Source organism: Anomaloglossus baeobatrachus, chromosome 1 (genome assembly GCF_048569485.1).
Source record: "Anomaloglossus baeobatrachus isolate aAnoBae1 chromosome 1, aAnoBae1.hap1, whole genome shotgun sequence".
Lineage (NCBI taxonomy): Eukaryota > Metazoa > Chordata > Amphibia > Anura > Aromobatidae > Anomaloglossus > Anomaloglossus baeobatrachus.
The window spans coordinates 68,165,844-68,183,447 of record NC_134353.1 but is presented as its reverse complement, the minus strand read 5'-3'; the positions used below and the strand labels follow the sequence as shown (position 1 = coordinate 68,183,447).

Sequence of the window (17,604 nt, the reverse complement as noted above, 5' to 3'; positions counted from 1 at the left end):
GGGTGCCCACCTTCACCACAAACCGTGGGTGGTGTCACGGACCAAATTCCCAAACCAAACCACCCCTTTCACTCACGGGCGAGGAGCGCCGCTCGAGTCCCCGGATCCGGCCCACCGCTTGAGCCACCGAGCAGCAGCAGCGCCGGACCCGAGCGCCAGCGAGAGCGCAGCAGCGACGGCTCCCTCCCCGCCCGCGACATATACGTCGGGGAGCGGACTACCGGTGCCCAGGCATTGGAGTCAAGACACAAAACACAGGTGCAGGGAAACGACAGCCACCATCAACCCGTCCAGGGAGAACACCGCAGCCGGCTGCGGGCCCCGTCCATCCAGCCATTTAGTTTACCAGAGACTCTGTCCATCTGTGTCTGAGTGAGTACACCTGTGCCATCCGGCACCGCGCGGCGCTGCACCGCAACCCTCCACCCTGCCAAAACCCAGCCGGCGGAACCCTCCCTCCTACCAGGCCCCGGGGACAACAGCCCCTACCCACGGAGGGGTCAACACCTAGCTGCTCCCCGCCATCGTTCCCGGGAACCCTGTCACCAGCAGCGGTGGTGCCCACCATCACCACAACTCATGGGTGGCGTTACGAACTCTATCCCAAAACTCCAATTCCTCCCCATTTCACTCGTGGGCGAGGAGCGCTGCTCGAGCCCCGGGTCCGGCCCGCTCGAACCACCGAGAAGGCACCGGATCCGAGCGCGATCTCCCCAAGCAGCCCCCGCGACGGGGAAGCTGTCCCCCGCCCCCGACATAACCAACGTAAATATCAGGTAACCAAGGGAAGCCCTTTCCTTGGTTACCCGATATTTACCTTCGTTACCAGCATCCGCCGCTCTCACGCTGCCAGTGCCGGCTCCCTGCACACGTAGCCGGAGTTACACATCAGGTAAATAAGCAAATGTTTGCTTATTAACCCGATGTGTACTGTGGCTAGGAGTGCAGGGAGCCAGCGCCAAGCGGTGTGCGCTGGTAACCAACGTAAATATCGGGTAACCAATATTTACCTTAGTTACCAAGTGCAGCGTCGCTTCCACTCGACGCTGCTGGCTGGGGGCTGGTCACTGGTCGCTGGTGAGATCTGCCTGATTGACAGCTCACCAGCGACCATGTAGCGACGCACCAGCGATCCTGACTAGGTCAGATCGCTGGTGCGTCGCTAAAGTGTGACCGTACCCTTAGAAGATTTTATGTGTTTTTAAGGACCCAAACTTTAGGACACTATGATTTTCCTTTTTAAAGCGCTCTGGTTTTTGTTTGCTTTTTTTATTCACCTAATTATTTAGCCATCATTGTAATACTTACTCATCATTGTTTTCTCCAGTTTCAAGCACTGCCCCAATCCCCTTCTTCTGTGACTGCAAATCTGACCATTTGGCTCCTACAGTGTCTGTGTGGATCAGAAGTCACTCAAATCAATACCCCCATAGACTTGCCTGTCGGGTCCCTACACTGCAATTCACAGTGCCAGCCAAATAGAGTCTGGCAGCTTACGTCAGCATACCCGTGACTGGTGGCACATGACAGCAATGTAATGCATCACCATAGCAGGTACGCAAAGGTCAGTTACCTGTCACTGTGTGCCAGCTGCAAAAGGAGGATTCCGTGTGACATGAGAGCTAGGGAAGATTAGCAGAAATTTTTTATATGTGCATTGCAGACAGAACAAGCATTATATACGCCAGGGAGAGGCCCAAGATAAAAAACATACCAGGAAGGGGCCAAGTTTAAGGACATATATACCAGCATGGTGGATATATATACTACGATGGGCCTAGAATGAGAAATATATACCAGGATGGGGACATATATACTAGGAAGGGGCCCAGGATTTAGACATACACCAGGATGAGGTATTATATACCAGGATGGGGACATATATATTAAGAAGGGGCCCAGGATGCAGACATATATACCAGGATGGGGGACATGTATACCAGGATTGGGACATATATACTAGGATGAGGGATGTATATACCAGGATGGGGACTAATATACCAAGATGTGGAACATACATACCAGGCTGGTGACTGTTATCCTGCTATGTCTCCATCCAGGTAAATGACATTTTCTAGGATGGGGAAAATATTCACTATATTGGGGACATATTTACTACCGTAGGACGGGAGACATATTTACCAGGAAGGGACCCAGGATCATGGACATTAGTATAGGATGGAGAATATTACTATATAATGAAGGGGGGAGAGAGGGCAACTTTTATTTCTTTAGAGGATTTAGGCGGGCTTTGCACGTTGCGACATCGCAAGCCGATGCTGCGATGTCGCACGCGATAGTCCCCGCCCCCGTCGCAGGTACGATATCGTGTGATGGCTGGCGTAGCGAAAATTATCGCTACGCCAGCTTCACACGCACTCACCCGCCCTGCGACCATCGCTCTGGCCGTCGCCCCGCCTCCTTCCTAAGGGGGCGGGTCGTGCGGCGTCATAGCGACGTCACACGGCAGGCGACCAATAGTGGCGGAGGGGAGGAGATGAGCAGGATGTAAACATCCTGCCCACCTCCTTCCTTCCGCATATCCTACGGAAGCCGCGGTGACGCCGGTAGGAGATGTTCCTCGCTCCTGCGGCTTCACACACAGCGATGTGTGCTGCCACAGAAGCGAGGAACAACATCGGACCGTCGCGTCAGCGTAATTATGGATTACACCGATGCTGCACCTATGATACGATTACGACGATTTTGCGCTCGTTAATCGTATCATCTAGGCTTTACACACTACGATGTCGCATGCGATGCCGGATGTGCGTCACTTTCAATTTGACCCCACCGACATCGCACCTGCGATGTCGTAGTGTGCAAAGCCGCCCTTAGACCACTACAAGGGCACATACTTCTCACCAACATGTAGGAGTCGGGGGCCCAGGTCTAAATTTGCACCAGGGCCCATCGGACTCTAGTTACACCATTGCCTTTAAGTCTCCTTTCACCAGCTTGGCACTCTCCACTGTCGCGGGCGGAGGAGGGCGCGCTGCGCTCACCACGCTCGGGTCCGGCGCTGCTGCTGCTGCTCGGTGGCTCGAGCGGTAGGCCGGATCCGGGGACTCGAGCGGCGCTCCTCGCCCGTGAGTGAAAAAGGGGGGTAGTTTGGGTTTGGGGAGTTGGTCCGTGACGCCACCCACGGTTTGTGGTGAGGTTGGGACACCACCGCTGCTCTGGACGGGGATCCCGGGAGCGATGACAGGGAGCAGCCGAGATGGTTCTCTCCCCTCCGTGGGTAGGGGGCTTGGTGGTGACGGGGAGGCAGGGTTGGTGAGGTGCAGGGTCGCGGGGGCAGCGCGTTGCCAGACGGCACGGTGGTACTCACTCAGCCAAGAATGGATACAGAGTCTCCGGTAAAACAAACGGCTGGATGGACGGGTCCTGCAGCCGGCCGCTGTGGTTACCCCCGGAAGGTTGGTGGTGGCTGCCTTTCCTTGCACCTGTTGTGTATCTTCGGTCCCGATGGCTTCCCACCGGTAACCCGCTCCCCAGCTTGGATAGGTGCCGGAGGAGCCCCTTTTGCCCGCAGGCTCTGGCCCTGGGAATTCTAGCTGTGGCGGTAGCTGTATTTCCCTTTCTTGGTTTGGACGGTTGCCTTCAGTCGGGTCTTTGCTGCTAGGAAACCCCGGAGGTTCCAGTCGCTAATGGATTTGACCGGTTTAACGGCGACTCCAAGCCTGGTCGGGGTCCGTAGGCCCTGCCGGTTTGTGCTGGCTTCTCTTCGCTCCCCGGTTTGGTACCGGCGGGCCACCGCCCGTCCCCGGTCCTACGGTTCCGCGTCAATCAGCCTCTCCTGCAGACGGCCACCGTCTGCCAACCTTGCTCTTGGTGCCCGGGCCACGTACCCGGACACGGTCAGTCTGCTCCTCTACTGCTACTTTCCTCCTCCTCCTTCACTCCCCCTAACTGTTCTGACTTCCTTTCCCGCCTCCAGAACTGTGAACTCCTCAGTGGGTGGGGCCAACCGCCTGGCTCCACCCCACCTGGTGTGGACATCAGCCCCTGGAGGGAGGCAACAAGGATTTGTGTGTGACTGGTGTGCCAATCTCGGGGTGTAGGGTGTGTTGTTGCAGTACCTGTGACGACCTGGCTAGGACGGGAGACATTTACCAGGAAGGGACCCAGGATCATGGACATTAGTATAGGATGGAGAATATTACTATTAGTGATGAGCGAGTACTAAAAAGCTCGGGTGCTCGAAGCTCGGGCCGAGCCTCCCAAGATACTCGTGTACTCGGCCCGAGCAACGAGCCCAATGTTATCCTATGGGAGACCCGAGTATTTTTGTGAAATGACCACCGGCAGCATGTAGAAACCCTAAAAATGGCACAAAAGTCTCCGAAGAGTGCTCAAATGACATGGCAACAGCATGGGGAAGACCCCTTGAAGCATTTATCACTCAAAAGTCACAGCTGTGAACAATTTAGTCCGCGTTTTACGCCATTTTTACGGACTCACCAGAAAACCTTCCAAAATGACACCAAAATGAATTTTCATGGCGGAAATGTTAAGGGCACATAACCAATAGTGAGATAGAGCTAATGTATGTTACTTTTTGAGATTACTACATGAAAGATTTTACGTAAAACATTGTGTGGCACTCCGATGTCCCTGAGAAGAGACGTACATAAAGGCCTCTGAGTCTAATGTGCCCATTTTGAGGAAGTGAGTCTTTGTAGTATTTTCCTTTGCCAGGGCAGTCCAAAATTGTGAGGTTCACCAATGCCCCTGCATACAGACGTGCATGATGGCCTGTAAACCTGAAGTGCCCATTGGAAGGAAGTGGGTCTATTGTAGTATAGCCCTTAGGCAGGGCAGCCAAAAATTGGGAGGCTCCACGTTGTCCCTGGATAGAGACGTGCATGAGGGCCTGTAAACCTGAAGTGCCCATTGGAAGGAAGTGGGTCTATTGTAGTATAGCCCTTAGGCAGGGCAGCCAAAAATTGGGAGGCTCCACGTTGTCCCTGGATAGAGACGTGCATGAGGGCCTGTAAACCTGAAGTGCCCATTGGAAGGAAGTGGGTCTATTGTAGTATAGCCCTTAGGCAGGGCAGCCAAAAATTGGGAGGCTCCACGTTGTCCCTGGATAGAGACGTGCATGAGGGCCTGTAAACCTGAAGTGCCCATTGGAAGGAAGTGGGTCTATTGTAGTATAGCCCTTAGGCAGGGCAGCCAAAAATTGGGAGGCTCCACGTTGTCCCTGGATAGAGACGTGCATGAGGGCCTCAAAACATTGTTCCCATTGCAAAGGAGCGGGTCTCCTGTCGTTGTAATGTCCATTCTGCAAAGAATGGGCGAAAAAATTTACCACTGGGGGTATACCTGAAACAAAGGCCTAACTATTGTAACGATCATCATGGTGGCGCATGAGGAGAAGGAGGAGCAGTCCAGCGATTATCCAAAGTCCAGAAGTGTGTACCCATGGGTGACTGGAGGTACATGGCAAATTCCCGTTACAAACTTTAAATTCCACTCTCATTTGCTGGTGGTGTGGTGAAGTCTGGCCCAATCCAACCCTTGTTCATCTTGATCAGAGTCAGCCTGTCAGCATTTTCAGTTGACAGGCGGGTGCGTTTATCTGTAATGATTCCACCTGCGGCACTAAAAACACGCTCTGACAAAACGCTAGCGGCAGGGCAAGCCAGGACTTCCAAGGCGTAGAGAGCCAATTCATGCCACGTGTCCACCTTGGATACCCAATAATTGTAAGGCACAGAGGAATGTCGGAGTACAGTTGTTCGATCTGCAAGGTACTCCTTGAGCATCTGGGCAAACTTAGGATTTCTTGTGGCACTACCCCGCACCTCAGGGGCTGTGGTACGTGAGGGGCTGAGAAAACTGTCCCACATCTTAAAGACTGTTCCCCTACCTCTGGCGGATTGGACTTGTGCCTCTCTCGGCTGTATGCCTTGGTTGTCCACTGATTCCTGACCTATGCCGCTAGCGTTTTGTGAGGGGAATGCTTTGCCTACTTCCGTGACTATGGCCTTCCGGAACTGCTGCATTTTGGTTGACCTCTCCGCCTCGGGAATAAGAGACAAAAAGTTCTCCTTGTAGCGTGGGTCTAACAGTGTTACCAACCAGTAATGATTGTCGGCCAAGATGTTCTTAACGCGAGGGTCACGAGACAGGCAGCTTACCATAAAGTCAGCCATGTGCGCCAGACTCTTAACAGCCAGGACTTCAGTAGCCTGACCAACACGTTGGACTGAACATGCTGTCCTCCTCCTCCTCCTCCTCCTCATCTACCCTGTCCTCTGGCCAGCCACGCTGAACCGAGGATATGACTGGTGTGCATGTCATATCCTCAATTTGGCCGGAGATTTGCTCCATGTCTTCATCCTCCTCCTCGTCATAGTCCTCCACTGCACGTTGTGATGAGACCAGGCTGGGATGTGTGTTATCACCCACACCCACTACTGTTTCTTGCTCAAACTCATCGCGCTCCGCCTGCAATGCATCATGTTTGGTTTTGAGCAGAGACCGTTTTAGAAGGCAGAGTAGCGGTATGGTGACGCTAATAATGGCGTCATCACCACTCACCATCTTGGTGGAGTCCTCAAAGTTTTGGAGGATGGTACATAGGTCGGACATCCATCTCCACTCCTCAGGTGTTATGTGTGGAGTTTGACCCATTTCCCGACGGTTTAGGTGATGCAGGTACTCAACAACTGCCCTCTTCTGCTCACATATCCTGACCAACATGTGCAGAGTTGAATTCCAACGCGTGGGGACATCACACACCAGTCTGTGAGCCGGAAGATGCAAACTGCGCTGAAAGCCGGCAAGGCCGGCTGAAGCAGTAGGTGACTTTCGAAAATGTGCAGACAGGCGGCGAACTTTTACCAGCAGATCAGACAGCTCTGGGTATGACTTTAGAAACCGCTGAACCACGAGGTTGAGCACATGGGCCACGCATGGAACATGTGTCAGCTGGCCTCGCCTCAAAGCCGCCACCAGGTTCCGGCCATTGTCACACACGATCTTTCCTGGCTTTAGGTTCAGAGGTGTGAGCCAGTGATCTGCCTGCTGTTTCAGAGCTGTCCACAGCTCTTCTGCATTGTGGGGTTTGTCACCTATGCAGATTAGCTTCAGCACAGCCTGTTGCCGCTTCGCCGAGGCAGTGCTGCAGTGCTTCCAGCTTGGGACTGGTGTGGAGGGTACAGTGGATGAGGATGCGCAGGAGGAGGAGGCTGAAGAGCATGACATTCCGGAGCTGTAGAGTGTGGGTGAAACACTGACTGAGGTAGGGCCTGCAAACCTTGGTGTGGGAAGGACGTGTTCCGTCCCTCGCTCAGACTGGGTCCCAGCTTCCACAATATTAACCCAGTGTGCCGTCAACGAGATGTAGCGGCCTTGCCCACAAGCACTTGTCCACGTGTCTGTGGTTAGGTGGACTTTGGGTGAAACAGCGTTGTTCAGGGCACGTGTGATGTTTTGTGACACGTGGTTATGCAACGCGGGGACGGCACACCGGGAGAAATAGTGGCGGCTGGGGACCGAGTAACGTGGGACAGCTGCCGCCATCAGGTCGCGGAATGCTTCTGTCTCCACCAGCCTAAAAGGCAACATTTCCAGCGCAAGCAGTCGCGAAATGTTAGCATTTAGAACTGTGGCATGTGGGGTGTTGGCAGTGTATTTGCGCCTGCGTTCAAAGGTTTGCTGAATGGATAACTGAACGCTGCGCTGGGACAAGGACGTGCTTGATGATGGTGTTATTTCTGCGTAGGCAACTGCAGGTGCAGGACCGGAGGAGGCTTGTTCACAGGCAGCATGGACAGGGGATTGGCTCGCATGCACAACCAGCGAAGACGTAGCAGTGACATCAGCAAGCACTGCTCCTCGACTCTGTTGTACTTCCCACAAAGTCGGGTGCTTGGCTGACATGTGCCTGATCATGCTGGTGGTGGTCAGGCTGCTAGTTTTGGTACCCCTGCTGATGCTGGCATGGCAGGTGTTGCAAATGGCCTTTTTAGAATCATCTGGATCCAACTTAAAAAACTGCCAGACTCGGGAAGACCTAACATTTGTACAGGCACCTTGTGTCGTGTTGTTGTTCCGGGGAACGGTTGCCTGACTTCTGCCTGGAGCCACCACCCTGCTTCTTACTGCTTGTTGGGATGCTACGCCTCCCTCCCCCTGTGCACTGCTGTCCTCGCTCTGCATATCCTCCTGCCAGGTTGGGTCAGTTACTGGATCATCCACCACGTCGTCTTCCTCTTCCGCACCCTGCTCCTCCTCCTGACTTCCTGACAATTGTGTCTCATCATCGTCCACCCCTTGTTGAGACACGTTGCCAACTTCGTGAGAACGTGGCTGCTCAAATATGTGGCCATCTGTACATACGATCTCCTCATGACCCACTTCAACGTGAGCTGGCGAGAGGCCAGAATGTGCGAATGGAAACGTGAACAGCTCTTCCGAGTGTCCAAGTGTGGGATCATTAATGTCCGAGGACGTGTACTCAGCCTTGTGGTACGAAGGAGGATCAGGTTCTGAAATGTGCGGTGCAGTATCACGGCTACTGACACTTGACCGTGTGGAAGACAGAGTGTTTGTGGTGGTGCCAATCTGACTGGAAGCATTATCCGCTATCCAACTAACAACCTGTTGACACTGGTCTTGGTTCAAGAGCGGTGTACTGCTGCGGTCCCCAAGAATTTGGGACAGGACGTGCGAGCGACTAGATGTGGCCCTTTGTTGTGGCAAAATTAGAGCTTGCCCACGACCTCGGCCTCTGCCTGCACCACCATCACGTCCACTTCCTTGTTCCTTGCCAACGCCCTTGCGCATTTTGCAATGCTGTGCTGACGTGTATTCACTAGACTTGGGCGTTATATCAAAGTTTGTGCAAATCGTGCACCTGTACGCTGCCACCGACAGGCACACACGTGCGGTTTTTAAATGCAAGCACGGACGCACTAGGAACCTAACACAGGTTTTAGGAGAAAAAATTTATGACGAGAACTCTGACACTATCAGCCACTGCTGACTGACGTGTATTATACACTACACTTGTGCGTTATATAATAGTTTGGTAAAAACGCACACAAGTGCACCTGTACGCTGCCACCGACAGGCACACACGTGCGGTTTTTAAATGCAAGCACGGACGCACTAAGAACCTAACAGGTTTTTAGGAGCGACAATTGCTGAGAAGTCTGACACTATCAGGACTGTTTTAGACTGTGTACACCAGCCCCAGATATGATGAAGGCTGGTATACGGTCACCACTAGGAATGGCTATATACCCTGCCTGCCTGCCTGCCTGTATACTGCTACAATAGTCCTGACAAGGACTCTCTTGGTCACTAGCCTGTATTCCAACCTGGCTATACCCTGCCTGTATACAGCAACAATAGTCCTGAGAAGGACTCTGCTACTGTACTCCGACCTGGCTATACCCTGCCTGCCTGTATACAACTAGAATAGTCCTGAGAAGGACTTTTGGTCACACTGTTTGCAGCCCTGCTACGGAAATAGCTATAAAGGGCCGCAAACCTTTCCCTGAAGCAGCGACACTCTCCCTGCACTGACTGTCTGGATAGCTGTGAGCAGAGCACAGCGCGCCCGCCGGTATAAAGGCTCGGTCACGCTGTCCAGGCCGGCCAATCACTGCAATTCCACAACTAACAGGGCTGTGGCATTGCAGTGGTCTGCCAGCCAATCCCTGCATGAGGGCTGGCTCTCAAAAGAGCGCCAACATGCAGAAATGAAGACCACGAGTACAGCACGAGTATCGCGAGATTACTCGGTCCCCGCCGAGTAGACCGAGTACAGTGATACTCGTGCGAGTACCGAGTAGTAACAAGCATGCTCGCTCATCACTAATTACTATATAATGAAGGGGGGAGAGAGGGCAACTTTTATTTCTTTAGAGGATTTAGACCACTACAAGGGCACATACATCTCACTAACCTGTAGGAGTCGGGGGCCCAGGTCTAAATTTGCACCAGGGCCCATCGGACTCTAGTTACACCATTGCCTTTAAGTCTCCTTTCACCAGCTTGGCACTCTCCACAATCGCTCAGACACTATGTCAGTGCCTTTCACCTAGCCAAAACAGACCCACTGCTTTGCACTGATGAAGGGTAAACACAAGGCTGAAAATGGAGTGTCTGGTTTGGCTTTTTTTTCTTAAATCATGTGGTAGGGCTCAGTAAAGGGTTGATATTGATATTTAAGATTTCTACCCTCAATAGTTCTAGTCCTATTCATCACTGTAAAGACTACTTGCTATTTAAAAGGAACCAGTCACCAGATTTTTCCCTATTAAACCAAAAATATCACCTTCTGCAGCTCCTGGGCTGCATTCTATTAAGGTGCACTTTGTTGCTGACCCCCATTTCAGACCTCCAAAACAACTTTATAAAATATTACCTTTTTGTATGCAAATTAGTTTGGTTGGCCAGGTGGGCGGGCTCTATTTTGCCTTCTGTCCCCCCTTCTGCCACTGTTCGCCGTTCCCCAGTCTTGATTTGCATGCATAACAACGGCCCCGTCATCCTCCATGATGCCGAAGTCTCGCTCAGGTGCAGTTAGCAGAGACCACTATCGCGGGCATGAGCAGAAACTATCCCCCCCGCGCACCGGTGATATATTTGCGCTGGCTCGAGATTATGGACGGCGCTATGCATGACCTCCCCAGCGTCATCCTAGTACCCAAAGGTAATTACGAAAAGGTAATATTTTATTAAGTTGTTTTGGAGATCTAAAAAGAGGGCCAGAAACTAGGTGCACCTTAGTAGAATGCAGCCCAGGAGCTGCAGAAGGTGATATTTTTGGTTTAATAGGGAAAAATCTGGTGACAGATTCCCTTTAAATTTCCAGAGGAGTATTGCATGGCCTATATGTCTCCTTACAGTGGTCTGAGACAACAGCTTTTACTGTATGCACACATATTATAATCTCAAAAAAAAGGGGAACTATCACCTCCTGGGACTCTTGGTGAAGTAAAAAGAGACCAAAATATAATAACATTTCTCAAATATATATACACAATGTAACACTCAGATAACGTCTAGAGGCAGCTCCCTCCTGGACAGATTTGTAAAACCTGCATCGTGTGCTCAGAGCGTCATCCAGTTTACAAATTCTTACCTGCAGTATGAATGGGATCCTAAGCCTTTGAGAATATATTCTTCCTCTGTGCCAATATGAATCTCACGAAAAAGTATATCAGAATCCCACCTTAGACAGCTAAGGCCCGACCGACTTTTCTTCTCAACGCCTCGATATTCTGTTGCATTATCATAATTGTAGCAGCGCTGCTTTGGATCTTTAACAAAAAAACAGGTATAGATATAAAAATAATGAACAACAAGTCTCCAAATAGAATAGATTATTTTTAAACCTATAGCGAGAGAGATCGAGAGATTGAGAGATTGAGAGATCGAGAGATCGAGAGAGAGAGAGAGAGATCGAGAGAGAGATCGAGAGATCGAGAGAGAGATCGAGAGATCGAGAGAGAGATCGAGAGATCGAGAGAGAGATCGAGAGATCGAGAGAGAGATCGAGAGATCGAGAGAGAGATCGAGAGAGAGATCGAGAGATCGAGAGAGAGATCGAGAGATCGAGAGAGAGATCGAGAGATCGAGAGAGAGATCGAGAGATCGAGAGAGAGATCGAGAGATCGAGAGAGAGATCGAGAGAGAGAGAGAGATCGAGAGAGAGAGAGAGATCGAGAGAGAGAGAGATCGAGAGAGAGAGAGAGATCGAGAGAGAGTGATAAAGTTCTGAACAATTTACTGTTCACTGCCTGTTGTTCTGTATAACCTTACAGACACACCAGTAATATTACAGCAGGTCCATATATCACTAGGTACAGAAAAGTACCAGGCGAGCAGTGAAAGGTAAGGGAAGGGGACTCCTGTGTCAAGGGAAGGAGGTGACCCCTGAACTGAACCTACCACTGGTCCCTGACCACACTAGATAGGTTCCGCACTTATGAGCCGAGCCGCATACCTGACCCTAGGTATCCCTAGTGTTAGACCCTAAATAGGGCGGGATGAGCACTTAGCCAACCCCATTAAACGCTAAAGGAAGGCACGCAGGAGAAAAAGCATAAACTACTTATCCACAGATGACACAGGCAGGATTTCAGCAAAGCTTCAGCAATGATACTACAAATGAGAGCAAGCCACCTGCTTGCAACCAGAGCTACAATGGACTAAATATCACCAGCACCAGTCCAGGGAAGAAGGGAGTATTTAAGCACCAAGAGAATACTGATAATCAGCAGCTGGGTGGAAGGTGAGCACCTGCTGGGTCCAAAAGGGAGAGATTAATGTAGCAGCAAAGAGTTTGTCCTTCTGAACAGTGTTTCAAAACATAGGTAAGACCTGTTAACCCCTTAATGTGCAATGTCCGTTTAATATAGCCCTATGGGATTATAGCATGTTGGTATCTATGGTTTTGTCACTTGACTGTTTATATGTAAAATCCCTGAATGGGTGTAAGTGTCTGCACTTCTACCGGATATCTGTGGGTGAAACTTGCTAACATTATATGGGGACCACGGGGGAACACTATTCTCCTTAAGGAGACTTTGCAAGCCAGTCTGGCTGCCAGGTAAGGGGACTTATAGCTGCAATGCCCCTCTGGGAAATATTCAAATTGTCTCTCCAGTAAAGGAGACAAACTCTAGCACAGCGCCACCTATTGGAAGTAGCGATCCTAAAAGTCACAAGTGGATTTTCAACAATCCTTTGCAATATGACTCAGGATATGGTCGCCCATTGTTTTGAATCACTGTCTGATGGTTTTCTCTGGAGTGCTTACTTTGCACCTGTTTTTGCATGATTTTATTGCTTCCTTACATTCCCTCTTGTAAAGTAATGGTAAAATCCTAAATAAAGATTTTGTATTTTTGCATTAAGAGGATGGTTATGGATTACTTCTTTGTTACTGTATGAGTCTTTAATCTCCCCTATTATTCCGTTTTTTCACTATACCAATGAATACTGACAGCAGGAACAATAGAAAGTCAGGGAGCATTCTGTGCAGCCAAACGCTGTGACCTTCTATGGCCAGAAACCACATGACTGTCACCATTAACACACCCATGACACTGTATTTGCCATTAGGCACCCAAGAGCAACTGCCTAAGGTGGCAGGATTAAATAAACACTCCCACAAAGATATTATTCATTAAATATGTGTGCATATGCATGTAATGTTGTGTGAGTGTATTTTCATAGTAGATAACTGGCAGTTGTAACCTAACCTCATTGTAAGTTTGGCCCTGGTTCCTGTCCTCTCGATTTCCGCTCTGGCTGTTGGGCAGGGCTGTGCTTTGTTGTGGGCAACGTTTGACAGCAATTGTCCTATCATATTTCTGGTATTCTCGGTGCCGCTAAATCTGGAAGCTATGGATTAATACCGGCTTTTGATTACTCCTTCCTCTGAGCCTTGGGCAGGGCTGTTTGCTATTTAAACCCCTGAAGCTCTGACTTCCACTGCCAGTCAATAAGCTCTTCTTACCTTCTTTATGACCCTTGTCTTTCCTAGCATGGTGTCGCCTAATTTATACTGTATTCTGACCTCCTGCTTGCTCTCTGATTTTGTCTCTGATGTGACCTCTTGATGCGTGATGATCTTTCTTGCCGCAAGCTTGTGTGACGCCCCTGGACTAGTCAGGTTGTCACAGGGTACTGCACGCCCTTTATCTCTCAGTGCAGGACTCAACCCCCCATGGTTCTGGGTCCCCACCTTGCAGTACTGCCTCCATCAGCATACACAAATCCTAGTTACACCTCGCACCACACCCTGTCAGGCACACCAGTGGGCTGCTAAGCTGGAATAGGGCCGCCCACCTAGGGGTCAGGCAGGGAGGTGGGAGGTGACAAGTTGAGTTGAGTTGTAGCCCTCGAGCAGTGAGAAGCTCGAGGAAGCTGGGAGTTGGAGCTCCCAGGGGAGAAGTGTACTAGGTTGCAGACGGTCTGGACCTGGAGGAGTCAGAGACCCGGTCGCGGGATATTGGGACTGGGTGCCTGGCTGAGTCTAGGAGGACGGTCGGCAGCTGCAGTACAATAGCCGGCCTGTGGCCAAAGGCACGTCGGGGTACTGGACCCTAGGTCGAGGAGAGGCTTCAAATTAACCTGCGGAGAATAGGGCTTATATAGACTGTTCCCACGAGGCTCAGAGATCAGTGGCACTAGCGCAACGAGGGGGATAAGGCTTTCCAAGCAAAGCAGCCCACTAAAATCCCAAGCGTGAGCCCCTGAGAGCAAGCTCCTATACTACCCATAATAGGGAGTGGGGTCCGGACAGCTGCAAGCTTACGGGCCACTTGGACATTACTAAATTACTGTGCACTGAGGCAGTATCCAGACTATCAGGCAGTGCTGCAGGGGACGGGACCCGGACAAGCTCCCCCAAGAGGGCAGTGGTACCCAGAGACTTGGTTTACAACATTGTCAGCGTCTGCTTCCTTCTGAGTGAGTACCTGACCAGTCCCCGCTACCAGCGAGCCTGCACTCCCCTGCAATCCATCCCACCATCCAGAGTCCCAGGGCTTTCCCTACCCGTGGAGGGAAAACGCCATCTAGCTGCCCCGTTCTGTCACCCCGGGTACTCCCAACGGCAGCAGTAGTACTCCCAGTTACTGCACACCACGGGTGATGTCACAAACTATATCTCCCCTGTAAATAGCCCCTTCTTCATTTGAGTGTGGCCCCTAGCCCCCGGGTCTGGAGAGCCTTGAGCCACGAGTAATCACCCCTGGATCCGAGCGGTTTGATCGCTGCAGGGGTGGCACACTTACTCCACCAGTCAGCAGCTGACACCCTTGCCATAGCCCAGAGGTCCCTCTTTAAATTCAGATCCCTATACAAGGATTAAAGGATGAAGCTGCTAGGCTACCACAAACAGTGGAAGTGCGGCTGACTGTGTTCTTCGATGCACATTCATCAGAAATTTATTTCGGCGCAGAGAGTCACCCCTTCCCTGCATCACAATAGCTATACAGCTCTACACACCACCGGCCAATCAATGGCTGGCAGCCAACATCCACTTGCCCATCGTGGGCGGCACATGACGTAACTATGCCGGCTATGAAGGAGGAAGAGGACCCAAAACAAGGTAAGAGCGAGGGCAGGTGAGAGGATTTTTTTTTTTTAATGTGTTACAGAAAAGAGTCAGGATAGGGGACATTATTACAGGATGGGGGACTTTATAATAGGAAGGTGCCAGGATGTGGGAAATTACTACATGAAGAAGTCATGATTGGCAAAATTGTTACAGCATGTAAGCCAGCATGGGAGATATTTCAGGATGAATTCCAAGATGGGGGACCTTATTACAGGATGGGAGCTACAATATGGGATATTATCCAAGATGTTGAACCAGGACGGGGGGGGGACATTATTACAGGATGGGTTCAAAATGGGGGACATTATTGCAGGAAGAGGTAGAGATTGGGATTATTATTACAGAACATAGGCCCAGAACAGGGGACATTCTTACAGGAAGGGGGCCATTCTTACAGGAAGGGGGTCATAATTACAGGAATGGACCAGGATGGGGGATATTATTACAGCATACTGAACATAATTACAGGAAGGAGCCACAAGGAGGGATATTACAGGAATGGGCCAGGACAAGGGACATTATTTCAGGAATGGACTAGGATGGACGTTACCAGGATGTGGTTTTCCTGAGGAAGAGGTTTGCTAACTTCGAAACGTGTTGAACTTAAAACCGCATTGATATTTCTACATCGCCTTTGGATTTTTTTAGGATATTAGTACCAACAAAGCAGATTTACTAAAGGGGGTGTTACACGCTACAATATATCGGGGGATATGTCGTCGGGGTAATGGATTCCGTGACACACATCCGGCATCGTTCGAGATATCGTAACGTGTGATAGCTACGAGCGACTGTTAACGAGCAAAAATACTCACCTTATCGTTGCTCGTTGACACGTCGTTCATTTTCATAAAGTCGTTCCTCCTTCTGCACGCCGGTGGTTCATCGTTCCCGAGGCAGCACACATCGCTCCGTGTGACACCCCGGGAACGACAAACACAGCTTACCTGCATCCCGCCGGCAATGCGGAAGGAAGGAGGTGGGCGGGATGTTACGTCCCGCTCATCTCCGCCCCTCCGCTTCTATTGGGCGGCCGCTGTGTGACGTCGCTGTGACGCCAAATGTCCTTTCCCCTTCAGGAAGAGGATGTTCGCCGCCCACAGCGAGGTCGTTCGGGAGGTAAGTCCGTGTGACAGGGGTAAACTACTTTGTGCGCCACGGGCAACAAATTACCCGTGATGCACAAACGACGGGGGCGGGTGCGATCGTTCATGTGATCGCACGATATATCGTCCCGTGTAACGCCGCCTTAAGTCCTTCTCAACTATTAAACTATTTAGGGACACATTCCTTTGTCAAAGCATAATGGTAACGTCCAGTTGTCAATTCATTTACATATTTTCAGGACTAAAAGAGCATCAACACAATGAAGAGTTCTCAAAAAAAATGTTCAGACATTGTATACATCAGCTGTCTACATATCTAATAACCGAAAGCAGCAGAGTCTGCCAGAAAACGGTAAAATGTCCCTCTGCCATATTGTTAGTAAAGTTACAGAGTGATATTAACCACATTATGCCTCATGCAAATAACCCGCTGTACAAGGTTCTTGCAGCTGCTGTAAAATCTGAAAGTCCGACTGCAAATGAAATGATTTTAATTCCTTGAAATGTCCATTGTAGCTGGAACAATATGTGCAGATTTATGATAACCCAGAGGATGAATAATACCTGACAGATTCAGTCCGGCTAATTGGGCATCACATACAGAAGAATAATAGACAATTTGGGTAGAAGAGGTGCAGAACAGGGAGCGCTTGTCACGTCTGGATGCATGTTGTCATCGTACATCTTATTTTGGAGAATATATTACCTCTTATTTTGGAGGCGGTGTTGCTGTATATTCTTATTATGTGACACATTGCATCTGGGGGAGGTGAATAATTGGAAGGAAAGTGATTCACGGTGTCTATGATGATTGTTGAATACAACTACTTCCAGTTATAGAAATAATATTCAACAACACCCATATTTTCGGTGATTGGGCTCCCAAGATATCAGGCATGAAAGCTTTGATTCTTTAGGGCTTTTCTAATGGCCTTATTCATGATAAGTGAAAATAACAAACTTGTGCTACAGTCAAGTTACAAACCCTGTTTCTAGCTATGGGGGGACAATGAGAACATCTCAGATATATTGACGACGTCCTAGAATTTATATATAAGAGGTGTTCCTAAAAAGGCAAAGAGACAGCTGGCTCAGAGAAGGTGCAGCACGCCAGCTCCAAGTGATCAACTGTATTTACATCTTTCCGATGTGTATACAGCTAAAGTTCTAAACACTGGCACTTCCAAGTCAGTTGATAACACTACTGACGTCATTCGCTGGTGCCGCAGAAGCACAGACAGCATTGGTGATAAGTGCTGCAGAGGAGCTGAAGACACCGAAGATTTATTGTAACTGGGGGAAGAATTTGTGGACAGTTTGGGGAGCAAGGGAGGGGGATGGGTGCTGACACAATGAGGAGTGAGGGGAATATTGGTGCTGATATAGAATAGCAAGCAGGGA

At 50.2% G+C, this 17,604-nt stretch overlaps 1 protein-coding gene across 1 annotated transcript in view; it reads right to left on the bottom strand.

Annotated features, from left to right (window-relative positions):
- Window positions 1-17,604, bottom strand: part of HGFAC (HGF activator) — a 176,971-nt gene that overhangs the window by 57,824 nt on the left and 101,543 nt on the right. Inside the window, exon 9 of the mRNA XM_075333158.1 lies at window positions 11,108-11,285. Within this exon, the coding sequence (XP_075189273.1) occupies window positions 11,108-11,285 (178 nt within the window). The remainder of the gene's footprint in view (window positions 1-11,107; window positions 11,286-17,604) is intronic.